General features: G+C 39.0%; 1 protein-coding gene across 11 annotated transcripts in view; it reads left to right on the top strand.

Annotated features, from left to right (window-relative positions):
- Positions 1 to 23,808, top strand: part of RAPGEF6 (Rap guanine nucleotide exchange factor 6) — a 142,513-nt gene extending 118,705 nt beyond the window's left edge. For 6 of the 11 annotated variants that reach the window (XM_045576314.1, XM_045576315.1, XM_036424572.2 and 3 more), the window contains 7 exons: positions 2,255 to 2,475; positions 3,855 to 4,046; positions 6,659 to 6,793; positions 12,785 to 13,010; positions 15,625 to 16,127; positions 21,443 to 21,757; positions 22,591 to 23,808. In XM_045576314.1, the coding sequence (XP_045432270.1) occupies positions 2,255 to 2,475; positions 3,855 to 4,046; positions 6,659 to 6,793; positions 12,785 to 13,010; positions 15,625 to 16,127; positions 21,443 to 21,757; positions 22,591 to 22,616 (1,618 nt within the window). In that variant the 3' untranslated portion in view covers positions 22,617 to 23,808. Of the gene's footprint in view, positions 1 to 2,224; positions 2,476 to 3,854; positions 4,047 to 6,658; positions 6,794 to 9,873; positions 10,906 to 12,784; positions 13,011 to 15,624; positions 16,128 to 21,442; positions 21,758 to 22,590 lie in introns of those variants that run through there. The other 5 variants (XM_036424571.2, XM_045576317.1, XM_036424584.2 and 2 more) reach the window with 3 other exon arrangements.
- Positions 23,809 to 24,460: the final 652 nt, after the last annotated feature.

Consider the following 24,460-nt stretch of genomic DNA (forward strand, 5'->3'; position numbering starts at 1 on the left):
AATCATGAAGTAAGATGTTTCTATTACATGTTAGAAGGATTTTTGATGAGCCACTTACTACTTAAGTCCTGTCTTGTTTATGGTCTTGTTTTCTGTTGAAGTTTTGTAAACTTGAATTTTCTTCTGCCTTTTCCTCCCTTCTTTGTGTGTTGTTCATGTGTTTTCTTCTGTATTATACATTTATGCATTGGTCTTTTCTGGTTCTTCTCACTGATAATAGATATTGAATTCTAGCATTACTATTATAAAGAGGAGGAGTTGGTCAGTATATCATAGTGGGAATTTGGGGTGTTTGAATGCTTTATGCACCACATTCACTGATCGTTCAGTTTTACTATATGATGCTAGCAGACACTAGGTATTTACACCTTTGCATCAGAGCATTTTCTGTTTTGGAACTAGAAGACATTTTGTTGTCAATTTATCACATTGTTTTCATTTATTAGAAATGTATATATGTTTGATTGTTTTTTTGTGTGAGTGTGTATGTCAATGTCAACTAAGATAAAAGTATTAAATATTTATATTAAGAAGTGCTTCTAAATTATGGGGCTTGATTTAACTGCATTTCTTTAAATCTAAGACATTAGTTGTTGGACACGAATTATTTTAGGTACCAATAAACTAATACTTGATAAAAGAGCTCTTATATAAACTTATGTATTTTTATCACATAACAGTCTTTTATATTCATAAAAAGGAAAATATAAGCAAATTAAATTGGTTAGGTCTTTCTAAAACTTTTTCATATTAAGAATATACATCTTCTAAATCACTTTTAGAGTTATTAGTTTCTGGATTTTTCTCCCAAACAATTTTGCCATCAAATGTGTTGGTAATGCAACATTTTTTTTTTTTTTAAAAAGTCATAAAAGAGGTAAAAGCTTCTGGTGCTATGCTCTTAAGCTGGCTTTGCAAATACTTACAGCTAGCCTCCTTTTAATACCTGCTTTGAAAATGTTGTTAACTTGTCAGATTCACCATCTCCTTAAAAATCATTTGGTTCCTGGGTTAATAGAGTAATTCACTAACTTCATTGTATTTTCTTGCAAACCATTCTGCAAGCTTTTGAAGTTTTCTGCAAGTGTAAATTGGTCACAACTATGTCACAGTTTCTGCCTGACCAATAGCAATTGAAAGTTGCCATAAAAATGTCAGATACACTCTATTTCAAAGATCTTAAAATTGTGAAAGAAAAAATATATAACACTTTTACAACTTTGTTTCACTTAATTTACAATGAAAACACTAGTATTTTAGTATCTGTTTTAAACTTGTTATATGAATGCTGAAGAACAAATTATTGTAAGCTTATGGTCTATGTATTAAAAATGTTTTTGTGTAAAAATCAGGCTAATTTAGAAAACTCATAGATACCTTTGTTATTTTGGAATGGCAACTGCCTTTAAATTCAAATTCTTCATAAAACCTCAAGTTGGCTTGCCTTGTTAGGACAAATAGCATTGTGTTTCAAGTTTTCCTCTGGTTTTAGATATAGTCATTGTACGAGAGCATTGGTTGAAGAGACTAGAATTGGGTGGAACTAAAGCTAGTTTGAATTGTGATTATTTCTGCCCAGCTTGCAGTTCCATCACATCCGACACCCAGTCCTAGACCCACATAAGTCCTAAACCATATATGTGAGTAGAAGGATTGAGTAGCTTTTACTTGCATGTCTGACTATATTGAATTGAGTATAAATCCTATTATTTTTCTTACTGGTTATCTCTGAATTTGGGGCAAAATCTGGGTGCTTGTAAAATTGGTCAGTATGCTGAGAGAGGGCCTGCTGCAGACCGGTTCAGTGATAGCCATAACCTGTCCAAAGCAGCACGGACAACAAAGCTGCTCTAGAACTTGATGCTGGAGAACCCTGGTGCGGAGATCTGGCTGAGGACGGACCTGCCCTGACTCTGGCTCTCACATATATTCAGAGTAGGGTGAGCACCCGGATCAGAAGATGCTTTTACTCTTCACAGTTGTGCCAGGGGTTACATAGGCACAAACACAATCTGATTAAATTCATTGCTAAGGGAAGAATTATTCTTTTGAATTCTGCACTTTGCCAAATCTTAAATCTTAGAAGATTGCCCTATATGCCATATTACTTCACATTAATGCTCTTCATCTTTTAACCCATTTACATCAGCATGCAATAAATAGTATTAACAGAACAAAATTATTTTCATCTTCGGCCTGCCATGTTTAGTTCTCATCTTTACAGCCCCTTGTTGTGGTCTCCATATACTTACAGGTCACTGAGTCAAGGCAGCACCAACTCAAACATGCTAGATGTTCAGGGGGGTGCTCACAAAAAAAGAGCACGCCGTAGCTCTCTGCTGAACGCTAAGAAGCTGTACGAGGACGCCCAGATGGCGAGGAAGGTGAAGCAGTATCTTTCCAGTCTGGATGTGGAAACAGATGAGGAGAAGTTCCAAATGATGTCATTGCAGTTGGAGCCTGCATATGGTACTTGTGAGTACAAGTTTTCTCTTACGTGGCACTAAATAGCACAATAAAATAAAATTTTACTTCTCTAGAATTGTGCTTGAAGTACCAAGAAAATTAACTTTAACTCACAAAAGATTACTGGCATAAGCCAATAAAACATTTTTGAGTACATAGTTTATTCTTGTATTATTAATCGTATTTTCCATACGAACAACTGTAAACCTACTTTTGCCCCCCTTTAATTATCCGTGCTATGAATGAAAGTCACAAGATTCTATGAAAATATAAAACTTAGCTTCTAATCTAGTCTATGCAGAATGGCAGGATATTATTAGGGAAACCAATAGTGGGTTGATGCCAGATCCTACAGGCCTGTCAGGCCTTGTTTGGGGGATTCGGATCTTGATCCTCATAGTAGTGGCAGGTCATCTGAAGGTTTGTGTTGGGCATTTGGAAAAGGAAAGTAATATCAGATTTTCACGTTGAAAAAGCCTGCTTTTCTATGGGGAATGGCTTAATGGCAATGGAACTGATGTAGTGAGGGGATATTTCAGTAATATAGGTGAGAGGATGTAAGCTCTTCCAGCCCAGGAGCTCTGAGAGCTGCAGGCTTTGATGCAGACCCGCCCAAGCCCAAGTCCAAGAAACACCACGCATAAGTAGTCCCCAAAATGGCACAGAAATGGCATCAAGAAACCCTAGCCACAAAGATATGACTGTCTTAAGGGTATGGACCCCAAATTCCTGAGGAACGTGCTTTGCCAAGAAGCAAAACAAGTAAGGCCTGAAGAAGATGCAGCTGACAACACCAAGGCCAAGAGTGCACATGCCATAGCTATCAGGGCCCTCGTAAAGCCTAAGGAGGTCAAGCTCCAGATTCCAAAAGGCAGCCGCAAGTTCAGTTGACTTGCCTACATCTCTTACCCCAAGTTTGGGAATTGTGCTTGTGCTCACATCTACAAGGGTCTCGAGCTCTGATGGCTAAAGTCCAAGGCCAAGGCTCAAACCAAGGCCTAGGCTGTAGCTGTGGCTTGGTGTGACCCCTGGGCTGCTGTCTGCATGGGCTTGGTGTCCTCCTGTGCAGTTTGTTCAAAGAAACCTGAGACAGGATCTGTCCCACTAAAAATATATAGATAAGATTTTATAGATAACATTTTAAATTGGCCTTAGGGTGATGGTGGAGGTGGAGCTAATGAACTTAATGGATTCAAAAAATACATATTTAGGAAGCAAACTTAACTATAATTCTACAAAAATTTTAGAAGTAATATATGAAGTTATTTTTAGGAAAATTAATCTATTTTTTTGTGTTGAAAGGTGGTTTTAGAGTAGCCATTTATTGTCAGTGGTAATAACCTTGCCTAAAAGTGCAGAATTATGTGTTTCTTTTTCTCTTCTTTTAGTGACCAAGAATTTAACTGAAAAAAGATTAGCCAAATCATCAGAAATGTCTCCAGTGCCTATGAGGTCAGCTGGCCAAACAGCCAAAGCCCATCTGCATCAGCCCCACAGAGTAAGCCAAGTTCTTCAAGTGCCAGCTGTTAACTTGCACCCCACCAGGAAAAAAGGGCAATCAAGAGAGCCTGTCACATTGAGTGAGTATTCACAGTCATTTCATTGAAATTCCCAGGGGAGTTGGAATGAAAAATAATTACTAATGTAAGTGATCAGGAAATCAGCTATTATATTTTATGAAATGTAATCATCACTCAAGAATTTTAAAATGTTGCATTTTGCCTGTAGGTATTTGATGACAGCATACATATTTTAAATGCTAACATTGAGATTCCTATAATCATATCAACCGAAAACCTAACAGCAATACACTTGGGTACAAAGGTGCATTTAATCAATTACATAATTCAAATAAATGCAACCTGTAAGAATGAAGTTGCTTATTCTAAAAGTGACTGTATGTTGGTTTTTCATTAAAGACTACTTCTGAAAACCCTAGTTAGAAGATAAGAACAGCATGTAAAGTACATAAAGTATAAGCCATACTTTTTCCCCCTCTGTTAAGCCATGTAGACATTATCAACATTACTTTTATTTGTGGTTTTGACAGTATCACTATTTTAGCTTTTAGATGGGAAGCCCAATTAGATTTAGTTCCTAGTATTATTACTTAGTCTATGCATTATATACAGGATCTATTTAGTAGAACTGGTGAAATGTGAATGTTATTTGATTTGTTTTGTGATCCAAAGTTGAAATGTCTCTATCTTTGCCAGTTGGTAACATTGATACACAAACAGATAATTAATAGAATGAGTTTGCTCTTGCCAGGGGTCTGTACAGAACCTATAAACAACAGAAGAGGGAGAGCTTTTAGGGTGGGCAGTGGTAAGGTAGAGTTTCAAAGAAGGCTTTTTGGAGATAACACCTAAGCAGAACCTTAAAAGATTGATGGAAAGAGCTAATTAGGCAAAGATTCCAGAGAAGTTACTTCAGGCAGAGGAAAACCTTGATATCTCCAAGGAGCTAAGGCAGGCAGCTGCCTCTGGGTACTAAGCTGTAGGAAGATTGTTGAGTCAGTAATAATTAAAGCTGACACTTGTAGAGCATTTACTGAGGGTCAGACACAGTTCTAAGCACTTTGCTAACTTGATATATTAATTTAATATTTATAAGAACCTTGTGATAGGAACTACTCTCACTCAGCAGGGGAAGCCATAGAGGGTTTAAGTAACTTGCACATTACCAGGAAGTATTGGAGCTGAGAGTTGAGCCGAGGCTAACTGTACAGAGTCTTCTCGCTTTTTTAGCCACTGTACTAAACAGCCACCAAGGATGAAGAGAAGTGAAGTCATAAGCATGCTGAAATTGTAAAATGCGTGCTAAAGGGAAGTTGCCAGTGGGCAGCTATTGAAGAGATTTGAGCAAGGGAATGTCCAGTTCATTTTGGAGAACAAGAGTAGGGGGTGCAGTGAGACTAGAGAGAGAGGCCTGGATGGGAAACTAGTATAATAATAAACTGGAAGTTGCTCAGAGCCTGAACTAGTTAGGAGGATGTGAAAATGAAAAGAGAATTGGATGCAAAATTGAAGTTGATAGATTTGTTTGTAGGAGTGAAAATTGAGATAGGTCTGGCTCTGGTTCCTTACTTGGATGTCATCACCCGAGATACATTATTACATGAACCAGGTACTCCCCTACCCTCTTGTTGTAATATGGCCGTTATCTATATAATAAATGCATTTATATTAAAACTAGAGGCCTAGTGCACAAACTCATCCACAGGTGCGGTCAGGCCAGCCCGCCCCAATCAGGGTTAGTCAGGCCGTTTGGGGGAGGAGCTGAGGGGGGTTGGTAGGCCGGCCCTGACCCCTGTCGAACTCCTGATCGAGGGGACAATTTGCATATTAGCCTTTTATTAACTAGGATGGCATTATTAAGTAAAAGCAGTGTGTGTTTGCTGCAATTTGAATTGTTTCAGTGTTATAGGACTGCTTGTTACTGCAGAATCCTTGTCAAAGTTGGGCTTGCTTTACTGTTGAGTACAGTGTCAGTAGCTCTTTGACATTTCTTAGAGATGAATGTGAAAATGCGAATATAAGGAAACCATTGCTAAGTTTGATCTGTACTTAACAGGACCAGCTGCTGGACAAGAATAATGATAGAACTTTGCAGGAATGTTTCCAGTGGGCTCCATACTATTCTTCTATAAATTCATAATTCTTTCTGTTGTCTACTTCTCTCCTGTAGTGTGAATTTAGTGCTCTTGAAAAGGGCTGGACTGGCAGCCCTGCAGCCTCTTCTGTGTTCCCACAGCACAGATGCACCACAGGTAGTCACAGTGCCAACATCCCTACACTGCTCCTGTCACATGCCTCGCCCTGACTTGGAGAGGCCACCTCTAGAGGGGAGGGAAGAGTTTGAATCCATGCCTTCTCTATTAAGACTTCCAACAAGTGTGTCAATTGTGGGGGCTGGGACTTAGCTGTGAAATCAATGTCCCTTATGTCACAAAACAAACAAAAAGAACTGTTATAATCTGGTCTGTGCTGACTGGCTGAATTTGAACAAATAACCTAGAGGTGAGAATCTCTGTATTCCATTACCCAGTCATTTAGTCCCCGTTTGTCATTTATACATTTCAATTGAATACACTAGCCATTGTGTATCATGGCTTTAGTTATGTAGTTATTTAGGCAACTGCTGACATTTAACTGCGACATGATGCTTATTTTGGGGGCTTTATTTTTAGGTACAAGTTCACCTCAGAAAGTTTTAGGAACAACTGAAGAAATGAGTGGTAAGAAACATTCCGAAGACACTGTTTCCATGACATCGTCCGTACATTCCAGTCCTCCTGGATCTCCTCAAGGTTCCCCACGCAAAGGTAAGATGGTAGAACAGTTCAAGCTAGTTCTTACTTTACCAAACAGTACTTTGTAATATATTTTGTTTTTCAATCTGTCTTAGTAACAAAATCTGAAGGAAAGCATAACTTCTGATTCTTTTTGAACTTTCATGTTTTGGATTGAATTGTTCATATACTTTCCAGGTATTAGGTAGGACTCCTGTAAGAATAGACAGTTGTTTTGTTCTGTGCATATTCTTGATGTTTCTATTCAAATTTCCCATTATTTAAAATTTCTGTGGAGTATTTTAAAATAAGAATTTCTACAAGAAATTGTTTTTTAACCAACAAGGTTTAGGAAAAGAAACTGCTGGGGCTGAGCAGCAGACCCTGAATGATAGGTGAATGATTATACTGACACATGTTTGTGTGAAAGAGAGGGCTAAGGGGCTGTTTTGCTTTAGGAGCAAATAGCCCTGTTTGCCTGCCTCCTTAGGCTTTTATTGTAACAACAGCTTTAACTAAAATTAACCTCTGGATACAATCAGCAGGGTAAGCATCCTTGAGAAAACACCTGCATCTATAGTATCTTTCAAATAAGGATGTTTTGAAGTCGAAACATAAACGTAAAGATGCTAGTAAAACACCCAGGGGCTCAGACTTGTTGGAAAAGTCAAGGCATTGTTCCCAGAGGCCTCTGGCCTTTCAGAGAATTCTCCTTATAGACTTTGCAACCAAGTCCCATGATTCTCCACAAGAAACAAATATTTAGGTTGAAGCATTCCTTTCTTTAGTAATGGAATATTAACTTTTTATTAATCGTGATTTAAAATAACCAATACCCTCTGGATTTTTACATTTATATTTATAATAGGACCTCTTGAGGTAAAAAAAAAAAAAAAAAATCTGAAATCACTCTTGTTCATTTGCATGTTTTCATAATTCAGACTAAGCTCCTCTTGAGTAGGCTGGGCAGTGCCCAGAGATGTCACTATGTTAGCATGTAGCATTCTGAACGATGTGGGTAGATTTTACGTTGGCCCACCCACACTCTGGCTGTTCCCTGTGGGAAAAGGCCTCTTAGTCCTGGCATTGTCTTTGCGGATGTAAAAGAATTGCATCTTGAAGTAATCACAATGCAAGGTAGTACATGACAAGGGAAGACAAGCTTATGAATTCTAGCAGGAGTAAAAGTTTCCAGAGCTTTCTTCAGCTCCTGTGTCCTAAGATTCATCTCACTTTTAGAGACCTTTTCTTATTTTCACTCACTCTGTGACAGCAGTGTGAGACAGTAATATCAGATCTGATTTGGATCCTGACTCTGTCCCCTCCTATTGCTGTGTCACTACAAGCAACTGATTTATAAGGTCGGGTTTCCTATCTAAAATGGGGGAAACCACCTATTTTAGGGAACTTATATGAGAATTGGATGAAATAACATATATAAAGGCTGATGCATGGTAAGTGTCCAGAAAATTGAGTGTCTCTTCTTTCCCTCTTTCTACCCCAGGCAACATAGCTCCATTGCTGACCTGCCCTTTCCCCGTTCACATAGCTGAGACTGGCCAGAATTTTCATTCAGAGTTTACTAAGAAAAGCTTTGTAAAAATCAAATAAGACAGAGAGAGAGAGAGAGAGAGAGAGAGAGAGAGAGAGAGAGAGAGAGAGAGTGTGTGTGTGTGTGTGTGTTTTTAATAAAACACAAGTTTCTGATCCTGTTGTATGTAACTCATACATGATTTTGTGAAGCTCACGAGTCTGCTTCATCGCTTTACTGCCTCTGGTCCTTTCAGGCGGGAGGAATGAAGCTGGGGGCATTGCCAGTCACACAGATGAGCCGGTGAACAGTGCCCGTGCGCCTCAGTGCTCTCTGAGGAACACCGTTACACCCGCCACCGCCTCGGTGTTCAGAGTCCCACTGTAGACAGTTCTCTAGCCAGTGTGACTTGTAGGAGAGGTGTTAGGAACAAGAATTCCCCTACTGCTCTTACTCCCAACTGAAAATTCTCTCTCACTACTGGAAGAGAGAAGTCTTTCCTCCGTGTGACCTCCCATGTGTGACCACCAGGCCGTCCTGGTGTTTATTGTGAGCCTGTCATAGTCATGTTGAGAATCCTTAGGAACCTGAAGAAATTTTTTTCTTAAACAATTTCCAATTGTTCTTACATGTATTCCTTTAAAAACCCCCACAGAATATTTCTGTATATTTCCATAGACAGATTTTTGCCTGTAATCCTGACTGAACAAAAATGCTATTAAACTAAACATACATTAAGATCAGTTCCTAGTTCTTGCAAAACTTTGGAATTAGTTCTTTGTTTTCTAACAATTGAGAAAATAAGCCTATCTTCATATTTTATACAAGATTACACAAGAACTTTTTTTTATATTTTATTTAAATATAGTTGGTGTACAAAAATATACTAGTTGCAGGTATACAGTACAGTGATTCGATATTTGCATGCCTTTCAATGTGATCAGGCCCTGAATTTTAGTAATCATCTGTTGTCAGGCAAACTTATCACAGTATTATTGACTATATTCCCTTTCACCTTTTTCACCTATTCGCCGACAAACAAGAACTTTTAAAAAGTGTGAAGTGAAGAGTCCTTAACTTTGATCTTCCCCAGTGTTTAAAGAAGGCAACCTTTCTACTTTGGAGATATAATAGGATCAGAAATTGTGCTTTATAACATTTATTGTGTCTACTATTTGTATGTCCTTTCTGATTTTGCTAAACTTTTTCTTAGCAGAATGACTGAACATTCTAGAGATAGTTACTTTTAAGAAATACTTTTAAAAATATTTCTGCTTATGATTTTACCAGCTTCGCTACTTTCATTACCAGCTTATTCTGATCAAGGCAGTCCTTATCCTGTGTTCTGTCTTGTGATGACTGCTCTGTAAACCTATATAGTAGGCTCTCCATGCACTAACTGATATGTGGCTAGATTTCAATTTCTCAGATATTATCACAATGTTAGGTTTTTTTCTTTTCTTTGGTGGTGGGGTGGGATGTTAGAATTTTTAATAGTGAACTGTTTTATAAGCCAGGCTAATTGTGATTAATTGGAAAGAATTAATTGACCATGACAGGGTTTTTGCATCTCTCCCTCCAGTTGGCAGTATGGTATCTGACCACAGCATCCCGCTGCACCTCTCAGGGTCTACCTCATCCCCTCCCAGTGAGTCCAGCACCGAGATCAGTGGCCGCAGCTACCCCGGCATAGGTGGGGTTTACTTGCAAAAGAAAATCCTTCAAATTACCAGGAGCACAGCCAAAAGAACAGACAGTACCAAGAAGGCCACTGAGGAGAATAGAGACAGGACAAGTTGTGAGAACACAGCCAGAAAAAGAATGACATCCCCGTTTAGAAGATTTAGGGAAAGAACTCTTTCAAGGGAGAGACTAGCCAACAGCAAAAAAGAGGATGCAGATCACAATCAAGCCACAGAAAGCTCTGAGAAAGTGAAGGATGTTGGAAGCAACATCACAGATGAGAAAGGGAGTGCCATCTGCAATTCCAATAGCCGAGGCAACAGTAACGCTTTAAACTGCTTCCATACGCGATTCAAGTCTAAAAGGAGGAAGACACTCTGAAGTTCCTTACTTAATTTTAGTGTTAAATTTGTTTTATTTATTCGTGTAAATGGAGTTTAAATTAAGTTATTTGTCAAACAAAACTTAGGCAAATAATTTAGTAGAATACTATTTATAAGTATTTTATGATTAGTGTTATAGATCTTCAAGCAACAAAGTCCTATTGAATTAAAGTGCCTTATTTTCACATGTTATTTTATTCATGTTAGTAAACTTGATATTCTTATATTCTGTAGTTGACTTTATTTCCTACCAGAAGCAGCTAGGTCTGTGAGTAAAATAAGTAGAAAAGGCTTTTTAGGAACCAGAATTTACTTTCACATCAAAACCCTGGCCAATGTAGCACCATTGTAGCTCAATGATTGAGATTCGTCCCATGAACCAAGAGGTCACAGGTTTGATTCCTGGTCAGGGCACATGCCCAGGTTTCAGGCTTGATCCCCAGTGTAGGGTATGGAGGAAGCAGCCTATCAGTGAAGTTCTCTCAATGATGTCTCTCTCTATCTCTCTACTTTCCTCTCTCTCTAAAAATCAATAAAAACATTTTTTTTTAAAGAATAAAACTCCCAATAATTATCTGATCAGATAGAACCTTTACCTCAGAGAATTTTATTGCTATCTTCTTCCTGCAACTACTCACAAGCTAAAAGAAAAGGAAGTGTTTGGGAGGCAACAAACTGTATCTTGTCCACATACACTTTTTTTGTCTTCCACTTCCCGTACATCTGATTGGAGGAGGAGGAAGAGATGGTCTCACATAGCAGGTAATCTGGAAAGCCTGTGAGACAATATAGTTACTCTGTTCCACCACAGACCTCATAAATTTGAATTGCTAGAAATGGGTCCAAGAATGTGTGGTTTAATAAGCTTTTCAGGTGATTGTTAAAATTGACATAGCAATGTTATGCCCTAGGCTAAAAGAAATTATTTTTTTCTTTTGAGAATTTTTAATTTAAGTTTATTTTTATTGCAGTTTACATTCAATATTATTTTGTGTTAGTTTAATGTGTATAGCATAGTGGTTAGACAATCATATACTTAACAATGTGCTCCCCCCAATATTTCCTGTACCCACCTGGTATAATTATTATATTATTAGTGACTATATTCCCTATGCTGTGACTATTTTGTGACTACCAATTTGTACCTGTTAATATCTTCACCTTTTTCATCCAGCCCCTTCCCATATGGCAATCATCAGTCTGTTCTCTGTATCTATGAATCTCATTTAATTTTAAGTTTAATTTATTTTTAATTTATTTACCACATCTTGAAACTTGACCAGTTAATTCCTAATGGGCACTGATAAATAGTAGTGACCTCAGATCAGAGAACTGGGGTAGGAATCGAGACTGACTTGTGCCTGGCCCCATAAGCTAAATATAAATCACACGTTTTCTGAGTCTTAATTTTTCTCTTTGAAATAGTTAATGGAACTGCTTAATGTGGTTATTGTTCAACACATTTTTAATGACTTGAATTATATGTATGTGATTATAAAGCCTATAATTCTTGAGATTCTCAGGGATTGAACCAAAGGTTATACACCTATTGAACCACATTCTCTAAGCGTACAAGAAGATAATTGTTCGCGTCTTTGAGGCCTGCTCCTTGCTGGGATTACTATAGCATTTTCTTTTATTTCTAGGCAAAAGAAGTTTGGTTACTTTTCTAACACTTAGGAAAACCAACTCTTACGTATACCTCACTCCATCTCCAGCCCTTTATTTCAGAGAATGCAAAAGAAAGCCTCTCTAGCTATATCTGCTGTGCAGTAAGTCGTAAAACAATTTAAAACAGGTACATGCTGTGTTTTTTCATAACACATTCTTATGTCAGTTCAGCTGTTCAATAATAACATTCTGCAAAGTTGATGAAAAAGGAAAACTAGGTATAAGATTAAATCTAAAACCATTTTTTTTAAAAATACTAAAACAATGGCTTTCAACTTGGGACAAGACTACTTAGGTGATATAAGCATAATATCTGGGTAAGTATATGTAGTTTGAAAAAGCAAAAATATTCTTTCCCTTGAGTCCTGACTCCCCTTTCAGTCTATATGCCCCTACGTCAAGGTGGTATAAAGACACTCAGGTCAGGCCACGAAATATTTATGTTAATCAAAGGAAGGGACATAGAGTTAAAAAGAAGTTGAGAAACTCTGGATGTCTACTTTTTAATGCTTTCTAATATACTTAAGCCTCTTGTTTTATTAGATGCTTATAACTCTATGAGAACCTGGGGCAGAGAGTTGGACTAGTTTCTCTGTAATAATGGACTTTTATTTTTTTATTTCTTGAATTTGGGGTTGAATTGAAATGGTGTGGGTAGGTAAGTGAATGAATATGTAAGGGAATGTTCTTTCCCAATCATATTCCCCCACTTGTTTTTTTAGCTTCATAGTTTGATCACTTGTCTTTTTTCTTTAGGTTACACACACACACCATCAGCTAAATTGGACTTGTCTGACTCCAGCCATAGTGAGATTTCTTCACGGTCCAGCATTGTGAGCAATTGTTCTGTTGACTCCATGTCTGCAGCTCTGCAGGATGAACGGTGTTCCTCCCAGGTGGCAGCAATCCCTGAATCCACGGGGCTGTTGGAAAGGACAGAGCACTCCTCAGGGACGGGAGACCATCATCAGCGTGGCCCCGGGTAAACCTCCTCGCCTATATTTATATCATAAAACCTAAGCCACGTGGCCACTGCACAGTTCTCCAGCACTGCTCCATGGAGTGTGTGCAAGAGGATCCTTAAAAGAATATGAAGGCCAAGCCTGTAGTCTATACTGAATATGCAAATAAGTACTATTTTGAAATATGTCATGGGTGCTCGTTTCTTAAGTGTTACTGAATTCAAGTTAACTTTCTATCACATGCACCTTTTCAATCATTAAGAACGAAAAGTGAAGTTGTTTAGATATGGGGACCTGGCTCTCAGGTTAGAGATTGTTCAAAAAGATTGTGTAGTGGAGCCGAAACCGGTTTGGCTCAATGGATAGAGCGTCGACCTGCGGACTGTAAGGTCCTGGGTTTGATTCCGGTCAAGAGCATGTACCTTGGTTGTGGGCAAATCCCCAATGGGGAGTGTGCAGGAGGTAGCTGATCGATGATTCTCTCTCATCAATGTTTCTAACTCTCTATCCCTCTCTCTTCCTCTCTGTAAAAAAATCAATAAAATATATTTTAAAAAAAAAATTGTGTAGTGGGAGGTACCTCTACTGCAGTACACACTGTAGTCAGATTGGGGGAGTAGACCATCCTTGATCCTTAGTCTCTGAAAGTGTGATTTAAGGAGTAAGAATTACCAGCTAGCAAAAGAGTTTAACTTTTCGCCAAAACCGGTTTGCCTCAGTGGATAGAGCATCAGCCTGCAGACTGAAAGGTTCCAGGTTTGATTCCGGTCAAGGGCATATACCTTGGTTGCGGGCACATCCCCGGTAGCGGGTGTGCAAGAGGCAGCTAATCGATGATTCTCTCTCATTGATATTTCTAACTCTCTATCCCTCTCTCTTCCTCTCTGTAAAAAATCAATAAAATATGTTATTTTAAAAAAGGAACAAAATTTCTTTTTAAAAAAAGTTTAATTCTTAAATTTCTCATTAGAGTTGAGCAAAATGGAAATTTTTGAGAAAATTAATTTTAAGTTGGTAAATATTGTTAGATCTGATATACTTTAATATGAAAAGTGTAAGCTGTAGTAAAATATTATCATCATATTTATAAAGGCTTCTAAACTATGATTTTCTAGGCCAGAGGTCAGTCTTTCTATTAGTAAATAGTTTAGGTTTTGCAGGCCATAAGTCTGTTGTAACTGTTCAACCTTGTTTGCCATAACAGCCTTAAACAATATGTAAACAAATTGGCACATTGTGTCCCAATAAAAGTTTATTTACAGAAACTAGCAGAGAATCTGGCCATGGGTCCTAGTTTGCTGGCCCTGCTGTGTACTATAAGTCGGGGTTCACAAACTTTTTTTTTTAAAGGGCTAGATAGTAAATATGTTCGGCTTTGCAGGCTGCATATTGTCTTTGTCTCAAATTCTTTAGAGCACATGTGTCAAACACAAGGCCCGCTGTCCAAATCCGTCCCGCCAGGCCTTGCAATGTGGCCCGCACCGCGCTGTCATCACTGCACTCCGCTGCGTTTCTATCACAATGACAGTTTATGACTGTTCAGTAAACCATTCGGCCCTTAATTTAGGCTGGATTTTAGATTTTGGCCCCTTCTCTGATTGAGTTTGACACCCCTACTTTAGAGTATTTTGTTTTATTTAAACGCTTTAAAATGTAAAAACCATGCTTTATTCCAACCATACACAATGAGGCTGTTGGCTGGATTTGGCCCATGAGCCTTTATTTGGGGGTCCCCTGCTGTAAATAATAGAATTCATTTAATAGTAGGTAACTGGGAAAGTTGCTATTTATTTAGTGTTGTACTCAGCTGACCTCAGAGGTACACTAAAAAATAAGCTAACCTCAAAGGTGCATTCCTGCAGCTGGGAACTCTTAATTCTGCATGCATAGAGAATATCTAGCATTATTTTGACCAAGAATGAAAATGTATTCTTAATTTTATTCATTTTAAGCCACATTTTTCATTCTCGTTTAAATTCAATTCAAGAAAAATTCTGAGGAAACCTTACTGTTTGTATTTCTTCAGTGTATGTTTCTAAGCTAAGTATTAACATTAATGCCAGTAGTGATGATTGATGATAGGTCATTTTTTTCCACAAGGTTATTTTGGCATAAACTCTTATGATACACTAGATGCCCTGTGGACACATTGGTACACCAGTGTGGTCCCTCGGCCTGGCCTGCAGGATCGGGCCAAAACTGGCTCTCCCAACATCCTCTGAGGGGTCCCAGATTGTGAGAGAGCGCAGGCCAGGCCAAGGGACCCCACTGGTGCACGATCAGGGCCAGGGAGGGATGCAGGAGGTTGGCCAGCCGGGGAGGGACCATTGGAGGGCTCCAGGGTGTGTCCAGCCCCTCTCACTCAGTCCCAATCGGCCGGACCCCAGCAGCAAGCTCACCTACCAGTTGGAGCGTCTGCCCCTGGTGGTCAGCGCACATCATAGTGAGCAGTTGAGTGGCCTTAGCACATCATTAGCATATTACGCTTTGACTGGTTGAACAGACAACCGGGCACTTACTATATTACATAGGATGGTCTGTAGTCTCTTGGATGCATTTAATACTTGAAATGGACAGAAGAAAGGCTTCTAGTAAACCAGTAAATTACTTTTAATCTTGTATCTTCAATTTTAGGTGGACACTCTTAAAGCCATCTTCAATTAAGAGTTTAGCTGTCTCATCTTCTATGAGCAATGAAGAGATTTCTCATGAGCACATCGTTATAGAAGCAGGCGATAGTGGTCGTGGAAGCTGGACTTCCTGCTCAAGCAGTTCCCATGACAACTTCCAAAGCCTTTCAAACCCAAAAGGCTGGGATTTTTTGAACTCCTTTCGACATACCCATTTGGGAGGCCCCATTGCTGAAGTGGAACCCACTGACTGTGAGCCCTATTCCTGTCCTAAAGGCTGCTCCAGAACTTGTGTTCATTGTAAAGGAGGCCTGGAGGCTAATCGGATGAGACAGAGTTGGGCCTCCTCTGGTTCTCTTTCGGACACGCACGAACCAAACTATGGCACAGTTAAGCGGAGAGTGTTGGAGAGCACCGCAGCTGAGTCATCTGAAGGCTTGGACCCCAAGGATGGTGCTGACCCAGTTTATAAAACTATTACTTCAAGTACAGAAAAGGGCTTGATTGGTAAGTTCTGTGTTCTCTGGTGCATCTGTGGCATTTAGAGATTAAGGGGTAAAAATGGCATCTTGGTTTAGAATTTTTTTATTGAAAAAAATCCCATCTCTCACTTCAACTCCTCTTCCCTCTTCAAATAATTTATTTTTTTAAAGTTCATGATTTCTCAGGAACTTTGGAACAGCTATTAAAGCCTATTAAAATGAAAAGGCTGATGTGAAGGTATTTAATTAAGCGGTATAAAAGTATTTAATTGTTTAGAGTTTTTTTGTTCATTGTGGAAACACTGCATTACTGTGCAACATTAATAAAGGGATTATATTCTTTGTCACCCATAAATTGTTTGGACCACAGTTGCTCTTCATACATGGTAGAAACTTTCAGTCTGATATTACTTTTAGGTAGTACAAGTGAGAAGAAATGCAATAAGGAAATCCAAAGCATTTTTTCAGAATACTTTTCTGAAACACATCATGGGTGCACAAACTCCCGCTTGTGGATTCCGTGCTAATTACACACAGCTTGCTTGGTCTGTTCTTTTAGTATTCAAGTCATCAACTACATTTTTTCCTTCCTTAAATTATGTAAATATGAATATAACAGCTCTGGTTTTTCTATTTATGTGGAATGACTTTGTACCAATTATATCATAATCAACTCAATTCTATATCTTATGATGTCACTTGAAATTTTTAAATTTCAATTTAATATTTGTTAAATATTATTAAATTTCAATTCAATTTAATGATTTTTATAGCACATCTATAGCACATTTGTTTTATATTGGTAAAATTACTTTAGTTTTTATTAAATACAATTTTTGGGTGACATTGGTTAATAGGATCACACAGGTTTCTGGTGTGGGTTTCTGTTACAAAGATTCTGTATATTGCACCGTGCGCCCACCACCCAAAGTCAAACCATCTTCTTTCACCTTATACGAGGCCCCTTTTATCCCTAACTCCCCACCCCGTCCCTCTGACAACTACCACACTGCTGTTCGTGTTCACAAGTTCAGTTTTATTTCCCACATTGAGTGCTATCATATGGTTTTCAGCTTTTTTTGCCTGACTTACTTCACTAAGCATAATATTCTCAAGGTCCATCCATGTTGTCACAAATCAGGGTATTTTGTGTTTTCTTATGTCTGAGTAGTATTCTATTGTATATATGTACTACATCTTTTTTTTTTTTTTTTTTTGAGAAAGAGAGGAAGGCCAAGGGAAAGAGAGATATAAATACCAATGAGTGAGATACATCAATCGGCTGCCTCCTGCACTCCTACGGGGGATCAGGGCCATAACTCAGGCATGTGCCCTGACCAGGAATCGAACTGATGACCTCTTGGTGCATGAGTCAGTGCTCACCACTGAGCCACACCAGCCAGGTTGTACCACCTCTTTATCCAGTCCTCTATCAAAGGACACTTTGGTTGTCTCTACGTCTGGGCCACTGTAATGAACATATGGATGCATATAACTTTGTGAATACATGTTTTTTTAGTTTTTCAGGTATTTTCACCTAAGAAAGGGATAGCTAGGTCATATGGTAGCACTATTCTTAATTTTTTGAGGAGTCACCAGACTGTTTTCATTCCAATGTAAAATGTATCGATCTACTTTCCCACTAGCAGAGAATGAGAATTCCCTTTTCTCCACAACCTCTCCAACACTTGTTATTACTTGTTGGTATAACCATTCTAATAGGTATAAATAAGGTGGTATCTCATTATAGCTTTGATTTGCATTTCCCTAATTTCTAGTAAGGTTGAACTTCTTTTCATATATCTGTTGGCTGTTTATATATCTTCTTGAGAGATTTGTCTGTTCAGGTCCTCTACCCATTTTTTGATTGGGTTGTTTGTTTGATGTTGAGTTTTATGAGTTCTTTATATATTTTGGATACTAAATCTTTTTTGGAGCTATCACTTGCAAATATCATCCCCTGTTTGGTCTTCTGGCTCTTTGCTTTGTTTTGGTTTCTTTTGCTGTACAGAGCTTTTTAGTTTGATATAGTTCCATTCATTCCTTGACTTTGGGGTCAAGTGCATAAAATGTTCTCTACAACCAAAGTCCATAAGTTTATTACCTGTGTTTTCTTCTATGTAATGTATTATTTCAGATCTTATATTTAGGTCCTTGATCCATTTTGAATTAATTTTTGTACATGGGGACAAATTAAAATCCAGTTTCATTCTTTTGTATGTGGCTTTCCAATTTTCCCAGCACCATTTACTGAAGAGGCTTTCTTTATCGTGTGTTTCTGGTTCCTTTGTCAACAAATATCTGTTCATATACATGTGGGTTTATATCTGGGCTCTCAATTATGTTCCCTTGATCTGTGTGTGTTTTTTTGGCAATACCATGCTGTTTGGATTATTATAGCTCTGTGATATAAGTCAGATTGCATTATTGAGTGGGTTTTTAGTTAATTCATTTTTTTGCCGAGGGTTTTTTATTAAAGTTTTCTACATAACCATAGGATAGATATATAAACATGAGTATGAACGGATATATCCTTCTTGTCCATTTGGGATAATAGATTTTTTAAAATATTTTATTCTTTCATTTCTAGATGACTGGTCACATTACTTTTATTCTTCACTCTTGTCTTTTTTAAAAAAAAACAAAACACATGTTTTTACTAGAGGCCCAGTGCACGAAATTTGTGCATGGGGGGCAGGGGTCCTCAGCCCACCTACCCTCTCTCACAGTCTGGGAGCCCTCAGGGGATGTCCTACTGATGGCTTGGGCTCGCACCCTGTGTGTCTAAGCCATCAGTGACCTCCCTCTGCAGAAGGCAATCTGGCTGATCAGGGGAAGGCGCCGCCCCCATCACCCTGCTGCTGCTGCTACCAGTGCTGGCCACCGCAGCCGCCAAAGTGTTTTCATCAACACGAACTCCAGTCCCTTCACCGTGAAAAATGACAACTTACTTTAGGCATTTTCAAGAAGTCTCTTTCATAGGATAGGGTATTTCTTTCTTTCTTTGTTTTTTGCTTTTTTTTTTATCCTCACCTGAGGATATTTTTCCATCAATTTTTAGAGAGTATGCAAGAGAGAGGGAAAGACAGAGAGAAACATCAATATGAGAAGGACACTTTGATTGGTTGCCTTCTGCATGAGCCCTGACCTGAGCCCTGGCCAGGGAGGAGCCTGCAACCTAAAGTAAAACTGCTAAATTGGGATACAATCTGGCTAATGTCCTATAGGTCAGTGGTCGGCAAACTCATTAGTCAACAGAGCCAAATGTCAACAGTACAACGATGGAAATTTCTTTTGAGAGCCTTTTTTTTTTTTTTTTTTTAGAGAGAGAGGAATAGAGAGTTAGAAACATCAATGAGAGAGCATCATCAATCAGCTGCCTCTTGCATACCCCCTACCGGGGATGTGCCCACAACCAAGGTACATGCCCTTGACCGGAATCAAACCCGGGACCTTTCAGTCCACAGACCAACGCGCTACCACTGAGCCAAACCGGTTTTGGCGAGAGCCAAATTTTTAAAACTTAAACTTCTTCTAACACCACTTCTTCAAAATAGACTCACCCAAGCCATGGTATTTTGTGGAAGAGCTACACTCAAGGGGCCAAAGAGCCGCATGTGGCTCATGAGCCAGTTTGCCAACCACTGCTATAGGACAATAAAATCATCACTTTTTGAATTGGTGTGTCTTCTAGACAGAAATTAGTTACTACTTTAAAAGTCTAAAAATTCTTTTCATCTTCTCACTTTGCGAGTTATGTGTTTCATAGTAAAGGAAATGATCTTTCTGTGGGCCTCTAATGCCCCAATTATACTGAAAGGACTTGCTGTCAACTTTTTACTCCGGGCCTGTGCTGGGCTACAGCCTGTGCTCCCAGGCTGCTTGGCGGGGCTGCCCTGGCCTCCCAGGGTCAGCAATGGTCCCAGGAGCCTGCAAGCTTGGTGCCCATCATGGGGACCCAGGCCACTCGGTGCTGCCCTGCCCCCAGCCACTTTACATTTGCATATGCAAATTAACCTGCCACCTTCGTTGGATTTATTTGCATACTCATTTCTAACTGGCTGGTAGGCATCACAGAGGTACGGTCAATTTGCATATTTCTCTTTTATTAGTGTAGATTGATTTCAGAGAGGAAGATGAAGAAAGAGATAGAAACATCAATGATGAGAGAGTGTCATCTATTGGCTGCCTTCTGCGCACCCCTTAATTGGGGTTCAGGCCCACAATGCAGGCATGTGTCCTGACTGGGAATCGAAGCGTGACCTCCTTAGTTCCTAGGTCAGTGCTCAACCACTGAGCCATACTGGCCAAGCTTGTCTTCTTTTGACATCATCTCCATCTCCTCCTTGTTCCATCCTCCACAGATGGGAATGAAAATCCTTTCTGACCTTGATACTACATGCAAATTTTACAGTTCTAGAATTTAGTTGTGGACAAACTTGATCCTTTAAAGGGAGAATTAATATTAGAATTATTTAATGTTTTTTTTTAATTTGTTCTGCTTAAATGAAGTTATTGTTTGTGTATTAAAAGTCACTTCTATGATCAAGGAATTGTCTTTTGTTCTGTGGGTTCTGTAGGCTGGTCTTAATTTCATTTAAAGAATTTGCACTCCGTGTAACCTATTTCTAATGCTTTTGAAGCTTTACCTTAGTCCTAGGGTTTATAAACTTAGGGAAAAGAATTTTAAGTCACCATTATTTTTAACATCCACTGAAAATCAGAGAAACTTGATTTAAGATGGATTTCCTAAAATTATGTTAGTTTTTTCTTGTTCACTTAATCACCGAGCAAAAGTTAGAATAAGGCCCTTAAAGGAATTAGTTCCTTTATTATACCAGGAAAGTTAAAGTGGTTTATATGCCAGAACCAACGAATTAGTCCAGCCAGGAGTTCCGTAACACAGGGGGGAAGGGAGAGCATCCTTAAAAAGAGGGCCGAAAGTGATTTCTGTGAAAACCCATCTAGATATTTAAGGTGGACTCTTAAAATGTTTGTGACTCAGTCATCTTTGGGGTTACTATTCCTTGAGGAGTTTGTCACACACTTCTGTGATTTGAGGGCTGAACTGCCGAAGGAATCTGTTAATCTGTCATCTCTGTCTCATCCTATTTAATGTTTATAAAACCTAAAGTAACACACATATTTTAAAAACAAGTTTAAATATTACATTTGTTAAGCTTTTTTAAAAATGTTTTTAATCTGCTATCACTATATTTAAATATACATATTCATTGTGTCTGTTTTTTAAGTTGTTTTGTCATTGTAATAAGTTTCAGTGTTTTTTTTTAATTTCTTATATTTTTCATTAACATGTCCATTGCTTATTTTCCATGCCAGTGTACTGTGTCACCTCCCCCAAGAAGGAAGATAGATATAGGGAGCCACCTCCCACTCCTCCAGGATACATGGGGATCTCGTTAGCAGACCTAAAGGAGGGACCCCACCTACACCTAAAGCCTCCAGAGTACAGTGTGGCCGTGCAGAGGTCAAAGATGATGCAGAACAGCCTGTCTAGACTGCCATCGGCATCTCTCAGTAGCAACCTCATGGCCTGTGTTCCATCGAAGACTGTCCCTCAGCCTCAGAGGCATAGCGTGCAGCCGTCCCATCCTAAGCTAGCAGACGCGGCTGACGCAGATAGCGAAGCAGACGGTATGTTGACAAACTCCCGTAACGGCTCTTAAATGAATTGCTGAACACATTAAATGGCCTTTATACTGGTATTTTAGATAATCAGAAATGTTTTCTTAAATGTCTCAGAAATCTTTAAAAAAAAATTCCTACATATGATGGTGTGTTTTTTGTTTTTTTTGTTTTTTTATTGATTTCAGAGAGGAAGGGGTGGTGGGGAGAGAAAGAAACATCATTGATGAGAGAGAATCATTGATGGGCGTGCCCCGAACCTGGGACCTCTCAGTCCACAGGCGACACTATTCACTGAGCCAAACCGGCCAGGGCGATGCCATGTCTTTTAAATGAAAGAGATCAAACTGCTTGGTTGTGTACCCATTCCCCTTCTTTCAACTCAAATGGAGTATTATTATATATGATTGACAGCAGCTCGGTCTAATTTTGAGAAGAGGGACTTGACATCATTGGAGTCATGGTTTACATGAATGTATGGAAACTTGAAACTGGAAGTGTCAAAATGCAAAATTATTTGAAATCATGCTATTGGTATAGCTTCTTTTAAGAGCAGAATCCTTCATTGACTTGGCAGCTGTGGTTTGCTTTGTTAAAAATAAATTAGTAAATATCCTCTTAAGCAATAGAGTAATAAAAATAATTAAAAAGAAGTTATGAAATTCCAGTTTACTGTCAGTTTTCAGTGTGATCAGAATTCATAAATGTCATTACAAGAAAATCTGGACCTTGATAGGATCACTGAGAGGATTTCTTTGTTGAAATTGACTAATTTTATAACAAATCTAGATTATGCATGAATATGCTGATCTATCACTTAATTGTATTTTTTTTATTTTTAGAAAATGAACAGGTGTCAGCAGTCTAGCCTTTGGATGGCCCATTTGACGTCGAAAAGTCCTGGAGGAAGGAGTGGGCAGAGCCACCTCATGGTTCCACAGGCCGGCAAACAGCACCCGGCTGCTGCTGCTGCTGCTGCTTCCGCTCCCCAAGGTGTCGCTCCCTGTCCTCTGAGTCCTGCCTCCTTTCCTTAATCCTGCACATGTGCCGTCTCCTCAGCCGTGGATGTGTGCCTGGATACGTCCTCACCTACGCACCAGACCTGCCTTGGGACCAAGTTACTAGAACAAATCCAGACTCGAGTCCTCCTCGTGTATAATATTACATCTCTCTAGCTTTTCCTTTAACAAGTTATTTTTTTAAATAGTAGTGGTAGTATTTTTAAGCCATAGCTTGGGCTAATGGACAAATTCAAAATGTCTGCCAATATTGAAAATATTCTTGTGTATTTGAAAAGTAACTTATTTGAAATGTGCTTTTGTTTGTATTTGGAAGCTCTCATTTGTGGATGTTTGTTTGAGACCATAAGACTGTCTGGTCTGGCCTCACAGAAGTCGCCTTTGTAGGGTGATACGCTTGATCTGGACAGAACTCTAGCTCCGATGCGAGTCAGGTCTCAGTCTGAGTGGAATTGGATGCCTTGCACTGGAGGGGTAGGAAGAAAAATACTCCTGTGCTGGTCTCGATTCGGACGGCCAAGTGCAAGAATGAAATCTCGATGTTAAATAATGTATTCTAAGGCTTTTTGAACTTAAATTCATGCTGCATCTAACTAAAAGTATAAATCCAGTAAATAGAGAATGTGTTCTAGAGCATTCTACTCCATAGAAACCCGAAACTAAAAGTTTCTCAACTCAGATATGGAGTTCTTTTCTAAAGGATGTCATCCTTGCTGGTGAGACCCTGAGGACGAATTTAGCTGTGGGCAGTCTCTGCTGCACCTCCCCATCTCGGGGCCTCCCCCCTGCCGGCAGTGAAGCCCATTAGCTCATGAAGGTACATAATTGGTTGGAATTTGGGGGGTGGGGAGGGAGGTGCTAGGATTATGGAAATGAATTATCTCTCAGTTCCCAGTCTAGCCTAAGACAGAAAGGAAATATATTTTTTAATAGCCTGTTGGGCATGGCACTCTTAGGTATTTATTTTAAATTTTAGTGGTTGTTTAGTGGACAAGCTAGACTTTCCACATTTTTTACAAGTAAAATATAATGTGTTCTCTATCTTACATTTTTAAATGTTTTTTTGTTGTTGTTTGCTATTTTGTGTGTTTGTTTGGTGTGTGTGTGTAAAGGCAAGTGAGAGCTTAATAAACTGTGGCTACCAAAAAAAAAAAAAAAAAAAAAGCCAAAGCTATTGACGTGCACTACCCAGATCAGCTTGGAGCCAAATGGGTTTACCTGTGCGTGCTGGTCCCCACGTAAATGTGTAGGGTTTAGTGTTCATGACTTTAAGTGTGTGCTTTTTCGTGTCGTCCCTGCCTCTGTCCCTGTGTTCTGCCTGTCCCCTTCCGTCTAAAATCCTAAGTCAGTTCCAAGTGGTAAATGGCAGTGGTCCATCTTTTCCATCTAAGCGGTGTCTCTTCATTTTAGGAAAAGCAGCATGTCTGAAAAATTTTCCTGGGCAACATAATGTTAACCTGAAACATAAGCCTTAGAAATACACCCCAGGCTTGTTAGAATGACGCTATTGGCTCCGTAGCCTTCTGGTCCATTGACATGGAAAGTACCCCCACCAGAATCCCGGTTTGAAAGTCACACTGCTGTGATTTGACCTGTAGCAGACGTTCTCTGATCACATATATTTCCTTCACTGATTTGCTTCATTGTTTTCATGTCCAAAGTGAAATATATTTTGGCTACAACCATCTTTTCA

The sequence above is a fragment of the Pipistrellus kuhlii genome, unplaced genomic scaffold (assembly GCF_014108245.1).
Source record: "Pipistrellus kuhlii isolate mPipKuh1 unplaced genomic scaffold, mPipKuh1.p scaffold_m20_p_8, whole genome shotgun sequence".
Classification (NCBI taxonomy): Eukaryota; Metazoa; Chordata; class Mammalia; order Chiroptera; family Vespertilionidae; genus Pipistrellus; species Pipistrellus kuhlii.